We start from the raw sequence: 14,217 nt of genomic DNA, 5'->3' as shown, positions 1-14,217 counted from the left end.
TGAAAACGTCTTTGAGGCATATGGCCCATTCTACAGAATTGGTGCGAACTGCTGTCCCACGACCAAAAAAACACATTAAAAAGCGTTTAAATATTAAAATCTTCGATGTTAACTAAGATCCTGCTATTAAAACCCATAATAAAATATCAGTAAGTGTAATACAGGTATGTGCCATTTCAATAATTTGTTTCCAAAAGTGAAACTTGTGTTATATTAATTTACTACACACAAAGTGAAATATTTCAAGCCTTTATTTGTTTCAATTTTAATGATTATGGATTTAAGACAAAAAAAAATCCAGTATTTCACAAAATTAGAATATTTCATGTGACCAATAAAAAAAAGGATCTTAAACACATGTTGGCCTTCTGAAAAGGAAAGGAAAGGAAAGGAGGTGAAGTGGTGACCCATACTAGGAATTTGTGCTCTGCATTTAACCCATCCAAGTGCACACACACAGTAGTGAACTAACACACACACACACACACACACACACACACACACACCGTGAACACACACCCGGAGCAGTGGGCAGCCATTTCTGCGGCACCCAGGGAGCAGTTGGGGGTACGGTGCCTTGCTCAAGGGACTCACCTCAGTCGTGGTGTTGAGGGTGGAGAGAGCGCTGTACATTCACTCCCCCCACCTACAATCCCTGCCGGACCTGAGACTTGAACCTGCAACCTTTGGGTTACAAGTCCGACTCTCTAACCATTAGGCCACGGCTATGTGTGTTTATGTACTGTATTACGTCCTCAGTACTTTGTTGGGCCTCCTTTTGCACTAATTCCAGCATCAAGGCGGCGTGGCATGGAGGCGATCAGCCTTTGACACAGTTGAGGTGTTTTGGTAGCCCAAGTTGCTTTGATATTGGCCTTCAACTCATCTGCATTTCGGGGTCTCTGTTCCCTCATCTTCCTTTTGACAATACCCCATAGATTTTCAATGGGGTTTAAGTCAGGCGAGTTTTCCGGCCAATCAAGTACAGTTATTCCATGGCTATTAAACCAGGTACTGGTAGTTTTGGCTTTGTGGGCAGGTGCCAAATCCTGCTGGAAAATAAAATCATCATCTCCAAAAAGCTTGTCGGCAGCAGGAAGCATGAAGTGCTCTAAAATTTCCTGGTAGACAGCTGCGTTGTCTTTTATCAAGTCCACAGTCATTGAAAACCCCATTGAAAATCTTTGGGGTTTTGTCAAAAGGGAGACGAGGGAACTTGGGCTACCATAACACCTCAACTGTGTCAAAGGCTGATCGCCTCCATGCCACGCCGCCTTGATGCTGGAATTAGTGCAAAAGGAGGCCCAACAAAGTACTGAGGACATAATACAGTACATTAACACACTTTTCAGAAGGCCAACGTGTGTTTAAGATCCTTTTTTATTGGTCACATGACATATTCTAATTTTGTGAAATACTGGATTTTTTTTGTGTCTTTAATCCATAATCATCAAAATTGAAACAAATAAAGGCTTGAAATATTTCACTTTGTGTGTAGTGAACTAATACAACATACAAGTGTCACTTTTTGAAACAAATTATTGAAATAAATGGACTTTCCCTCAATATTCTATTTTTTTGGCACATACCTGTATATATAAAATCATCATTCATTGGGTACTTTCAATTGGGAGGTGGTTGTCCCGAACCCTAACTTCTAAATTTCAATTTATGAAAATTGAAAAAAAAAAAAAAAAAAAGTATTTTATTCCATTGTTGTTTTTAAATATATACATTTTTTTTAAGTTAAGTTCAAAAATATATGTATTTTATATTTTCTTTGTAAACTAAAGGAAACTTCATATAAAAATGTATCTCACATTTTTCACGTCACTACTGAAACAGTGTATGTTTTAGTCCACTGGCTGAAACTGATTTTACCTACACCCCTACATTTATGATCAGGAAATATTCCTGTGTCCCTCTCTCTCATAACTACATTGTGAGTAGATAGGCCCCATAATTTTGAGGTGAATTGTTTTCAAAAGTTTGAAAATCTTTGTGCAACTTTCAGGAACTTACCAAAAACCTTGTTTTCTGCAGTTAAGCACACTTTTTTGGGAGTTATTTCATAACATTTTGTTTTTATATGTGTACAACTGTTCAGAACTCTGCTTGCTAACCATGTGCTGATTAGCATCTTTGAGGCAGACTCAAAAGCCTCTAAAATTGTCACTACCGAAACCTTTTGTGAAGTTTTGGTAGTGACATCCTTGTTTTTTTGGGTGTTGTTCCCTAAAGTTGTCACTACTGAAACAGTCACGAGGGAAACATGTCATCATTGTTTCGGTAGTGACAAAAGGGAACAAATAATCTTTTATGTGGTGGAAATAAACAAAATTTTAGTACAGCTATGCAAATTATTAGTATTTTAGTATGTTATAGTATGTGGGTTAAAATTCTGTAATGTGATGTGGTTGCTACCAAAGCATTACTGTCACTACACTGAAAAATAGGATGTTTGTCAAAACAGGTATATTGAATTATCAATGCTATGATTGTGTTTGGTTCAGTGTGTATTCAAACTTATGAATCCTTAAAGGGGTCATTGGGTGCAAAACTAACTTTTACGTGATAGTAGTAGTGTCGGTAGTTTGTGTACACAACCACCCTACAATGATAAAAAATGTTTTAATCTTTAAAAGTAATATCCTCTTTTTAAAATCAGGTCATTCTTAGCTTCTTGTCGTTGTGACGAAACACATTTGATTGACATGAGCGTTTTACCTTAGACCCGCCCTCACCGAGCTGAAACACTCAGAATACGATCGCCATTGTGTCGAATCAGGTGCAGAGGAAGACTCTAATTGAGCGATTGAGGTGTTCTGTTGTTGGATGTAATCATGAACAAAGCAGTAGTCATTTACTACCAACATCTGAGCCGCTGAAGACGCAGAGGTTTAACGTTACTTTTGTTTTTAAATGGAAAGCGCCGATCCTGATCTACATAAGCATCTATGTTCCTGTGAATCATTCGTGATGCAGCTTCACCCACAGCAGAAGTGAGTAGAAGGGTTTTTTATGCATCTTTGCAAATGGCCTTTCTTAATAATGCGCTTGTTGGCAAGTTTCGCCGATAAATGCGGCTAAAGTAAACATAATCCCAGAGAGGGGCGGGGCGAGCAGAGCTCGGTGGCATTTAAAGGGACCATGTCTTAAAATGAGTTGATTTTTTACAGAGCTACAAAGTAAAAGGGTGTTTTTTTACACTATTGAGAATTTTTAACCAAAGTATATTAGAGACTTTTCATTAAGACCCTAAAGAATCATATGCACTTGTGGAAAATGGGCATCCGATGACCCCTTTAAGTTTGAAATCAGTATGATCAACTTTATGCCTTTTACCCCCCAAAAAAAGATTAAAAATACATCAAATCATTTTTGATACAATACATTATGAATCACACTTGAAATATTATTAAAACTGTAACTGTTATTGATTTACCTCTAAAAACTTTAATAAAATAGCAAAAATATATATTTACAAGAAAGATGTAAGTAAAATCTTAATAGGTCAATATAACCCGTTTTATTAAATGATATATTACTTTGTTTCAGTAGTGACAAATTTGGGGAGAGGACAAATATTCCAAAACTTTCTGAAAATGCAATATGAGAATTAACTGCACAATTATTACAAACATGTACCTTAGATATTATACAATTTGCATACATACAAAAAAAATTTTTCAAGACATTTCCAACTCTAACTTTGAACCAATTCTGTAGAATGGCCCATATACTTAAAAGTATTTACAATGCAACGCACCGGACAAAAGTCTGAGATTATAATAATGTAACCCACAACTTTCTAAACTGCTTAATTTCGTTTTGGTTGGATATTGTCTACTTTATAAGCAACAGTACATGATTTGAACATATATTTTTACCCCTCACAGTCTTGTTTTCATTCCTGTCAGAACCTAAATATGGTGCTACAAGATAAGTGGTGTAAGCGGAGTAAAAATATGTGTAAACTTAGGCTATAAAAGGTTACTAAATCATATGTAAAGTTACAAGTAGGGTCAAAATGAAGTCACAGAGACATGAAATGCTCAGAACTAACCGGTGGCTCATGATGACTAAAATCCTTGGAGACAATTGCAGACATACAGCAAGTCACATGTCCTTCTGGGCTGAAGGTCACCAACCTATAGATAGATAGATAGATAGATAGATAGATAGATAGATAGATAGATGATAGATAGATAGATAGATAGATAGATAGATGATAGATGGATAGATAGATAGATAGATAGATAGATAGATAGACAGACAGACAGACAGACAGACAGACAGACAGACAGACAGACAGACAGATAGATAGATAGATAGATAGATAGATAGATAGATAGATAGATAGATGATAGATAGAGTAGGTTCACTTTAATGTTGCTTTTTTCCCTCAAAATGTCTCGTTTGGTGTTAAGAATTGTACTTAAATACTACTTTTTAGCTAGCAAACTGACCTTAGCGAACATTCGTTTGAATTAAGACTATGTTAAGATTGACTAAATAAAGTTTAAAAGTCTCTCAGTGAAAGCCGAAGCGCTACAGCAACAGCAGCAACGTCATGACGCACGACGTCGACGTCACGCGGTAGGCCCGTGTCATGTGACCGGTATTGCAAGGAAGCCAGTCCATCAAAAAAAATCCTCCCGAGATGAATCGAACAATTATGAACACGGTGCTGGTGCTTTTAGGCGTTTTATCAGGTAAATTGACGTTATACTTTGTCTTTTAGATGTACGTGGTTGTACTTCGCTGGGTCGGTGTGTTTTTAGCGTTTGTTTAATGAAATAATGGCGACTGCAGTGAGGTGTCATAATCCGCAGTCATGTAAATCGATCCAGTATCTCTCGTTTGTGCAATTAAATTAATTTAATTCAATTAATGTATAAAGATGTGCTACGGTTTTGTGTTTATATTGCTTTATGCTGTTGAATAAAAACGGTTGTGCTTGTAAATGTTAATAGTGAATGAGGAAGCCCTAGCAGGTCATGTGACAGTCATGGTTCATTTAACAAATCCGACATTGTTGATCAATATTATGGTTATGATAGTATTATTATGATTTTTAAACGGCCACTGTTTAAGGAAAGGGCTTTGCGATCTTTTAGATGCCCAAATATGATCAATCTCGTGTGACTTACAATTTAAAAAGGCAGTTATATACATATAAATTCACAGTAGGTAAAATATATATTATAAATATGTGTGTAATATTATTTGTGACCTTGGATCACAAAACCAGGATGGATTTTTTACATTTAATTGATATTTATTCGAGAGTAACTATTTACAAATGTGTAATCTGAGGGTGCAAAAAAAAAATATATATATCAAAATATTGAGAAAATTGCCTTTAAAATTGTCCAAATGAAGTTCTTAGCAATGCATATTACTAATCAAAAATTAAGTTTTGATATATTTACAGTAGAAAATTTACAAAATATTTTCATGGAACATGATCTTTTCTTCATATCCTAATGATTTTGGCCTAAAGGAAAATGCGATAATTTTGACCCATACAGTGTATTTTTGGCTATTGCTACAAATATACCTGTGCTGCTTAAGAATATATAGTCTAGTTAGAAAATATTTAGTTTGTTTTATGTTACATTATTTAGCCTTTTCTGCTCACTCTAGGACAGTATTGTTAGGTGTATTTATTATTTATATGAATATATTCTTTTTATTTATTTAATTGTTTTATTCTGTTTCATTATTGTTTATTTCACATGATTTTCTGTAAGCTTTTTCACAGATCTCAAAAAGTCTGAATGTCATTGCATTAGACTTGTTAAAACAAGTGTCATTTATTGCCAAAAAAAACATTGTGAGAATATATCAGCATTGTTTTCTGTACTTTTTTTCCATTAGGTGTTTTGGGCGACAGATTGACTGTTCTGCGAAGCCCGCAATACGTGACTTTCCGCGATGGGCAATGGCCCATATCGGGAGAAAAGATCCCTGATTTAGTCGCCCTGACCATGGGCTTCTCCATCCGTGAGGTATAACGTCTATTTAATCGTTTAATGGCACGTGTGATGTCTTCATGTAAACTCTGTATTAAGCTTGTGGTTTTGTTTGCAGGATCTCGATTGGCCAGGTCAGGTCGCCGGCTCACTGTTTCAACGCCCGCGTGCGAACGCTCTGATCGTCGTGCGCGGCTTGGACAGCCTTGACTTTCCGAAAAACATTTCCTCTTACCCTGTCGAAAATGTGAGTGATGCATTCTCACGCGCATGAGTTATTTTAAGTTCTGTGGTGCATGTCTTTGTCTCTTGCACTGTTTCTTTTATGTCTTTGATTCAACGTGTAGGTTGACAGTTTAACCTTTAGATGAATGAGCAAAGTTAAATAACTCCCCTTAGACCCCAAAATCATTTGTAAGTTCCAGAAATTGAGGATGTTTCAAGATTGAGTAGCTGTGTAGTTTCCCTGCTAGACTTCCCTTTTTCTATATCATAAGACTAATGGCACTTCTTTGTCTATCTATCTATCTGTCTGGTTTCAGCCGGTTCCGTTCACTCTGGACAGTGTGGCTAACACGGTGCACACCCTGTTTGCTGACAGCACCCCTGTGGTTTTGCAGCTCGCCCCAAGTGAGGAGGTATGACCTCAGCGAATCTCCGGCCCATTATGACTCAAACATTAACCACATAAGTGATGCCTGCAAACACCCAAAGTGCTCTGAAGATAAAGATGCTCCATGAGATGCTTCAAATCTGTTGCAATAAAATTGAAAGTTAAAAGAGACCTATTGTATATTTAACTAGACTGACCTGTTTTTAAAACGGCAGGGCAGCAAGTCATGTCTAAAGTGCTAATTATGTTAATTCAAAAAATAGTTTCTACATTTATTTATAATTAGTAAAGCAACTAAATTTTTCTTTAACAAACTAAGAGTCTAAATTGTTTGTTGAAATCCTCACACGTTCACTGATATTAAGAAGTGTCTAATATTAAGAAATGTCTTGATTGTGTGTTTCAGAGGCTGTATATGATGGGAATGGCCAACACTGTTTTTGAGGACCTGCCTGTGACCCTGCAACAGATCCGTGGTCGCCTGTCCCAGGATGGATCTGTCCTCACGTCCCTTCCTCTCATTTCTCTCAGCCGTAATAATGAGGTGAAGACTTGTTTACGTAACATGTAGTGTTGACATCTGTTTTGTCTATAGATGTCAAATAACTAATTAAAAACCTATCTAGAGGGTTCGTACAAGGAGTTTAAAGTGCTTGAATTTTTTTAATTTACGGTCTGAAAAAAACCCCTTGAAAATGGCAATATTGCTGAAGAAGCAAAAAGTGCTTGAATTATTGAAATGATTGAAATGTATCTCTGAAACATGGCTGAAGACACGAAAAGAGGAACAGATGAATCAAATCAATTGAGTCATTTTCAATAGAACCGCTCCGGTTGATTAAACTTGTGACTTCGGTCATTCATTTCTAGTGATTCACTAGCAAAAACCAGATCAAATGGAAAAAAGACCCATTCCATTTTCAAATTTCGACATAGTTTGTAATGATTTTAAAAAGCTCATAGTCATGGGTGAAAAGGGGCTTTTCGAAACTGTTAAAATACAATGAATACAAATAAATTAAGCCAATAACATTTAAGAACTTGACATTTAAACACTACTATGACAACTTTTGGATTATTCAGATGTCTGCATTTTTATCCTTTGTCTTGCCATGAACTTATTGATTCATTATTGTTTATTAAATTTCATTATGTTTTCATATACATTTCTCCATTCAGTTCCAGCTACAAAATAGATGTCAAATAACTAATTGAAAGCCTATTTACAAGTCAAATGATTTGTGGTCTGCACTCCCAAATGCTTTAGATTTTTGCTTTAGATCGAAACTTCCTGTAGCGCAAAACATTTGATTTAGGTCGGGACTTCAAATCGTGTGTTGCAAATCATTTGATTTGAATCATTTAATTTGCAAAATCATTAACAAATTTGATTCATATTGGGGACTTTGGAGTGCTATCCCGAATTGAACGGTTCAAATCAAATGATTCGTGATATGCAAAGTTCCAATCTAAGTCAAATGATTTGAGTCCTGACCTGAAATGATGATACGTGAATCATTATTCAGATCAGGACTTCAAAGCGTAAATCTCGAATCATTTGTCTTAAATCAGAACAGAGTGGGTTCACAAATATTTTGCTTTTGATCGTAAATTCACATATCACAAATCATTTGTTTCATATCGGTATTTCAGAGTGGGTTTGCAAATCTTTTGCTTACGAATGGAACTATGCAATGTAGCAAAACATTTTATTCATACCGGGACTGGAGAATGTATCGTGAATCATTTGATTTAGATCGGAACGAGTTCATGAATCATTTCGCAAATAAATTATTCAAATTAAATGATTCATGATACGTGATTTGAAGCCCCAATCTAAATCATATATTTCTCGATACACAAATAGTTGTTATGATTTGAGGTCCATGCTCCGAGTCCTGATCTGATTTGATGGTTCGCAAATTGTTATTCAGATTGGGACTTGAGAGCGTGGATTTTTAATTTAATTAATTTAATTTTTAATAACATTTAATTTACATCGGGACTTCAAATCGTGTATTGCGAATCATTTGTTTTGAATCATTTGATTTAAGAAATGATTTACAACTTTGGTTAAAATCTGGACTTTAGGAACCATTTTGATTTAGATCGGAATGGGTTTGTGACTCATTTCGCAAATGTAATGATTCTTGCTCCACGCTCTTGCAAAACATTTGATTTAGATTGGAATTTGGGAGCAGGCTCGCAAATCTTTTGCTTTAGTTTCTAACTTTCCCATCACAAAACATTTGATTTAGATCGGGACTTCAAATCACGTATTGTGAATCCCTTTAAATTTGATTTAAATCATTCAATTTGTGAAATGATTCACAAATTTGATTAGTGTCAGGACTTCGGAGTGCTATTGTGAATGATTTGATTTAAATTGGAATGAGTTTGTGAATCATTTCACGAATTAAACTATTCAAATCAAATGAGTCGCGAAATGTGATTTGAAGTCATGATCTAAATCAAATGATTCTCATTCCGCGCTCCAAATCCTGATCTGAAATGATGGTTTGAAAATCATTATTCAGATCGGCACTTCAGAGTGTGGATCACAAAACATTTTGATTTAGATCGGAACTTCAGAGCAGGTTTGCGAACCTTTTGCTTTAGATCCGGAATTTCCTGTATCGCAAAACATTTGATTTAAATTGGGATTATTTGATTTTAATCACAAATTTGATTAATATCAGGACTTCGGAGTGCTTTCCGAATTGAATGATTTGAATCAAATGATTCACCATATGTGATCTGAAGTCCCAATCTAAATCAAATGATTCGTGATATGCAAAGGTCCAATCTAAGTCAAATGATTTGAGTCCTGACCTGAAATGATGTTCATGAATCATTATTCAGATCAGGACTTCAGAGCATGGATCGCGAATCATTTGACTTAAATTGGAACTTCGGAGTGGGTTCGCAAATCTTTTGCTTTTGATCGGATAACTTCACGTATCATGAATCGATTTATTCATATTGGTATTTCAGAGAGGGTTTGCAAATCTTTTGCTTAAGATCGAAACTTTGCAATATCACACATTTGATTAATATTGGGACTCCGGAGTGCTATCGCGAATAATTTTGACTTAGATCGGAATGGGTTTATGAATCATTTTGCAAATGTAATAAATCACATCGAATAATTTGAGATACGTGATTTGAAGTCCCAATCGAAATCAAATGATTCTTGCTCCATGCTTCGAGTCCTGATCAGAAATGTTGGTTCGCAAATCATTATTCAGATCGGGACTTCAGAGCATGGATCAAATAACATTTTGGATTTAGATAAAACCTTCAGAGAAGGTTCGCAAATCGTTTGCTTTAGATCAAAACTTTCTGTATCGCAAAACATTTGATTCAGATCGGGACTTCAAATCGTGTATTGCGAATCATTTGATTTTAATCACAAATTTGATTAATATCAGGACTTCGATATGCTATCCCGAATTGAATGATTCAAATCAAATGATTCGCGATATGCGAGTTGAAGTCCCAATCTAAATCAAATGTTTCCTGATATGCTAAGTTCTAATCTAAGTCAAATGATTTGAGTCCTTTGAGTTTCCCTTTTGCTTTTGATCGGAACTTTGCAAAATCTCAAATCAATTGATTCATATCGGGACTTTGCAGTGCTTATCGTGAATCATTTGATTTTGATCGAAACGGGTTCATGAATTATTTTGTAAATTGAATGATTCAAATTAAATGATTCATGATACGCGATTTGAAGTCCCGATCTAAATCAAATATTTCATGATACACCAATAGTTCTGATCTTAGTCAAATGATTCGCGGTCTGCATTTGCAAATCATAATTTAGATTGGGACTTCAGAGCATGGATCACAGATTGTTTGACTAAGATTGGAACTTCAAATCGGGTTCACGAATCTTTATCATATCGCAGTAATTTGATTACAAATTTCGAATCGTTTGTTTTGCAGTATCTGTATGAACCCTCTATCTATCTTTCTAGATAGATAGATAATAGTTATGTATTAGTTTATACAGTATTCTCACGTTTTATAAAGACATGGACTGTAACAGTTTCAGAAGCATTTTTCAGTCATAGTAGGAAGTGGCGTCTGCCTTGCTGAAGTGATCTACATGTGAAAGAAGTTGTTACAGATAGAAACCATCGTTCAGTAGCTGCATGTTGGTTTTTGTTTCCAACCCTAAACTAGGTGTTGGTCTAAATATACCGGTTGTAATGTGTTCATGTGGTGGTCTGTGTGTTTCAGGCTGATCTTTTGTTCTTGTCTGAGGTTCAGGTGCTCTATGACATCTCAACTTTGGTGAGTTTCTCTGTCTGCTCAGAGCTGATACACTTTATGACAGTTTGTCCCATATAAATTAGCTGTGGTTGATTTTTAAATTGATTTTTGGATTTTTTTCTTAATGTTTGCATCTTTTTGTTTGTCTCATATAGTTAAATTATAAAATAAATAAATATATATACATTTATTTCAGATAAAATTACTGTGGAAACTTTGGAAACGAAGAGAATAGTCTCTTTTGACTGATAAATTAAAACTTATTGATAGCATTTTTTGAAGTATTATTTTTGTTGTTGTTCACTACAGTTGCAGAAACACAAGCATCTGGCTAAAGACCCGGCTCCTGACCTGTACTCTCTAGAGCTTGCTGGGTTGGAGGAAATCGTCCGCCGCTACGGTACAGACTCTCCTCAGTACGCCGACGCTACCAGAATCCTAACATCTGCTCTGCAGAAGGTATTGAGCCTAAAACATGACACTTTTCTATTAGAAATTAGATGTTTCTGTGATTATGGGACTCAAATGTTTTCAAAACAGGAACAAAAATTAAGAAAATGAACCCTTGGGACTTTTAAGATTTTTTTTTTTTTTTCATGTTTGGGCGCAAAATGATATGTATATTTTAAATGTGTATTTTCATATACATTTCTCTACCTAGTTCCAGCTACAAAATGTCATTGTTTTTGTGCTAATATTATTAAATAATATATAAATAGTGCTGCAATTATATTAAAATCTGTTTGTTTGTGCATGTACAAAGTTCGCAGACGATGTCGCCAACGTCTATTCAAACAACGCGGTTGTAGAAGTTGTGACGGTGAAGACGTTTGAAACCCCTCTGACCAGGAAGTCACGCTCCATCCTCCAGACCAGGCAGATGGTAAGTTTACTGCAATAAGCTTTTCTATAAGCAAACATTTCCACATAGAAATGATGTTTGGTCAGGTCCACAATTTCAGCGTTATTCTTATTTGCCAGGGTACGAGAAGAAAAAATCGATTCAAGACCACTTCTGTAAGACGTTTAACGTTAATTACTTAGGCAGTAGTGCTGTCAAACAATTAGCCCTGATTAATCGCATCCAAAATAAGTTTGTGTTTACATTATGTGTGTATACTGTGTTTTTATAATGTGAAAATATTTTGATGTATATATTTAATTCATATAATTGATATTATATATAAACATTTTTCTTAAATGTATACATTAATGTGTATGTTTTTATATATACATAATAAATACATACAGTACACATATATTATGTAAACAACAACTTTTATTTTGGATGGGATTTAATCGTTTAAAGGCACTAGTTGGCAGAAGTAGTTGGTTAGCAAGCTCTAGGGTGCTTTTTATTAATTTTTAGAAATGTTAGTGTATAGTTTTATCTTAGTCGCCCTCACCTTTTCAACCCATGACCTGTTTTTTTTTTTTGTTGTTTTTCAAAACAAAAAGACTGTTTCAGTACAGTAGAAACCCCCTTCGCTGACCTACATTGAACTTTGACTTACATGTAACACTAACGTGTGGTCGTTTCAGAATAACCCAGGCAGCCCCTACAACCTGGCCTACAAGTACGACTACGATTACGCCGTGATCTTTAACATTGTCCTGTGGCTGATGATCGTGTTAGCTTTAGCCGTCATCGTGATCTCGTACAACCTCTGGAACATGGATCCCGGGTATGACAGCATCATCTACAGGATGACCAATCAGAAGATCCGGATGGACTGATGTCATCCGCCGCACCCCATTCCATTTTGTGTTTTGTATTTGAGTGCATTTGAATGTGTTTTATTTGTTTTTTTGATGTGTGCGCACCACTTGTATAAATGCTTTGTCTTTATGACGCAATCAAACACAGATATAAAGATTATTTATTGATGCCTGTTGATAGATGGAGAGATAAATTTGCTTGTGACGTTTCTTGATCGTTCTATCTTTTGGATTTGCATAATGTGAATCTACTGAAGAGGAAAATCTGATGTTGGGATGTAAAGAATTGAAAATGAACTCTATTTATTGTTTGTTGTTCACTTCATTGTGCTGTTTTCCTTCCTGAACGCTGGATATGGTGTAATTGCTCCATTCCCATGTACATTTGTTGAATTAAATAAATGTCATGTTCATTGAATATAACTATAAAGTAGAAAATAAGACATTTTAAGTGCGACTGTTTGTTGTGTACAAGGCCGTAAGCTTTTTAAAACACTGAGGGGACCGTTTTTAAGAAAGTATAACGTTACATTAATAGAACTGTGAAGGAAATGCTAGCTGTAGTTTTAGTTGGGTAGTAATCATTTTGAACTATTTGCAAGTAATATTGTAAAATATCCACTCATTCTCTCAGTAGTATTCCTAATATCGCGAAAACGCCAGTGATTTATTTTGTCACGTAATTAGCATACATGAATAGTGTAAATAATACCAAAACGGTCATATTTGGGGGAAAACGTTAGTAATTTGCATCACAGTATATTACTGTCGGTCGTTTAACATCTCTATAGTTGAAATGTTTCGTACTTTAATCTTACCTCAAGCTTTCTCGCCGTTAAAAACTGAAGTACCGCTTGAATTCGCGCTCTGCGTCTATGAGTAGTAAACCCCGCCTACTTAGATTTGATTGGTCAAGACTCTTGACACTGACGAGCGCGGTAAGACCGCTGAGGTAGATTAGCCTAACATCAAATTTTTTTTAAAATTTAAAACGGATACTTATATGTCATTCTGATTGTCTTGTTTCCCCTCAAAGTCTATGGTGGTTACGGCCCTGGTTGTGTATAGATGTTGTTAATGCTTATGAAACATTGTGTTATCATACAAAATGTACAAATGTAATTGTAACCCAAATAAAAAAACACCATCCGTCTCTTAAAACAAGTTTTAATTTCTTTATGAGTCACAGTGGCACGTTGCAACACTTCACTGTGGAAAACAATGTACAGGAAGTTTAAAACACTTCTGATGAATTGCATCACAACAATCTTAAAACCCTCGACCTTTTAACTAGATTTTGACCTTAATGCATGTAGACATTTCATGTTGTCAAGCTGTTTGTTATGAAACGGGAAGTAACACTTTTACCAATCTGTTCACATGATACAAACGTGGTAAAACTTAAGTCAGTGCTGTGCAACACATGTCTAAACTGTATTTTTCTTGTTATCTTGACTTTGCATCATGATTAATGATGATTATGTTTTTGGACTTTGATTCAAGAACTTCCATTATTTAAAAAAGTGGTTTTCTGACCTACTTTTGATTGGGTTTGGGTACTAGTCAGCTGGTCACCAGTTTGGGGACCAACTAAATCATTCTAAACCAGCATGGTTAACCACATATTAA

At 35.4% G+C, this 14,217-nt stretch overlaps 1 protein-coding gene across 2 annotated transcripts; it reads left to right on the top strand.

Moving 5' to 3' along the window:
• The first annotated feature begins 4,598 nt into the window (after window positions 1-4,598).
• atp6ap2 (ATPase H+ transporting accessory protein 2) lies at window positions 4,599-13,026 on the top strand. Of its 2 annotated transcripts, XM_073844029.1 has the most exons (10): window positions 4,599-4,715; window positions 5,884-6,014; window positions 6,097-6,225; window positions 6,521-6,616; window positions 6,998-7,135; window positions 10,837-10,890; window positions 11,179-11,328; window positions 11,633-11,752; window positions 11,851-11,886; window positions 12,412-13,026. In XM_073844029.1, the coding sequence occupies exons 1-10, from the start codon at window positions 4,664-4,666 to the stop codon at window positions 12,604-12,606; spliced, it is 1,101 nt and encodes a 366-aa protein (XP_073700130.1). In that variant the 5' UTR covers window positions 4,599-4,663; the 3' UTR covers window positions 12,607-13,026. The 2 variants fall into 2 exon arrangements, with proteins under 2 accessions (XP_073700130.1, XP_073700131.1); XM_073844030.1 differs by lacking the exon at window positions 11,851-11,886.
• Window positions 13,027-14,217: the final 1,191 nt, after the last annotated feature.

Source organism: Garra rufa, chromosome 7 (genome assembly GCF_049309525.1).
Source record: "Garra rufa chromosome 7, GarRuf1.0, whole genome shotgun sequence".
NCBI classification, from domain to species: Eukaryota; Metazoa; Chordata; class Actinopteri; order Cypriniformes; family Cyprinidae; genus Garra; species Garra rufa.
Note: the sequence above shows the minus strand (reverse complement) of the source record. Positions and strands in the feature narration are given on the sequence as shown.

Excerpts from the sequence above, each read along its gene's own strand:
- atp6ap2 (XM_073844029.1), top strand. The coding sequence starts at position 4,664 with ATGAATCGAACAATTATGAACACGGTGCTGGTGCTTTTAGGCGTTTTA. Across the intron at positions 4,716-5,883 it reads GCTTTTAGGCGTTTTATCAG|GTGTTTTGGGCGACAGATTG; the intron begins GTAAATTGACGT and ends TTTTTCCATTAG. Across the intron at positions 11,887-12,411 it reads ATCGATTCAAGACCACTTCT|AATAACCCAGGCAGCCCCTA; the intron begins GTAAGACGTTTA and ends TGGTCGTTTCAG.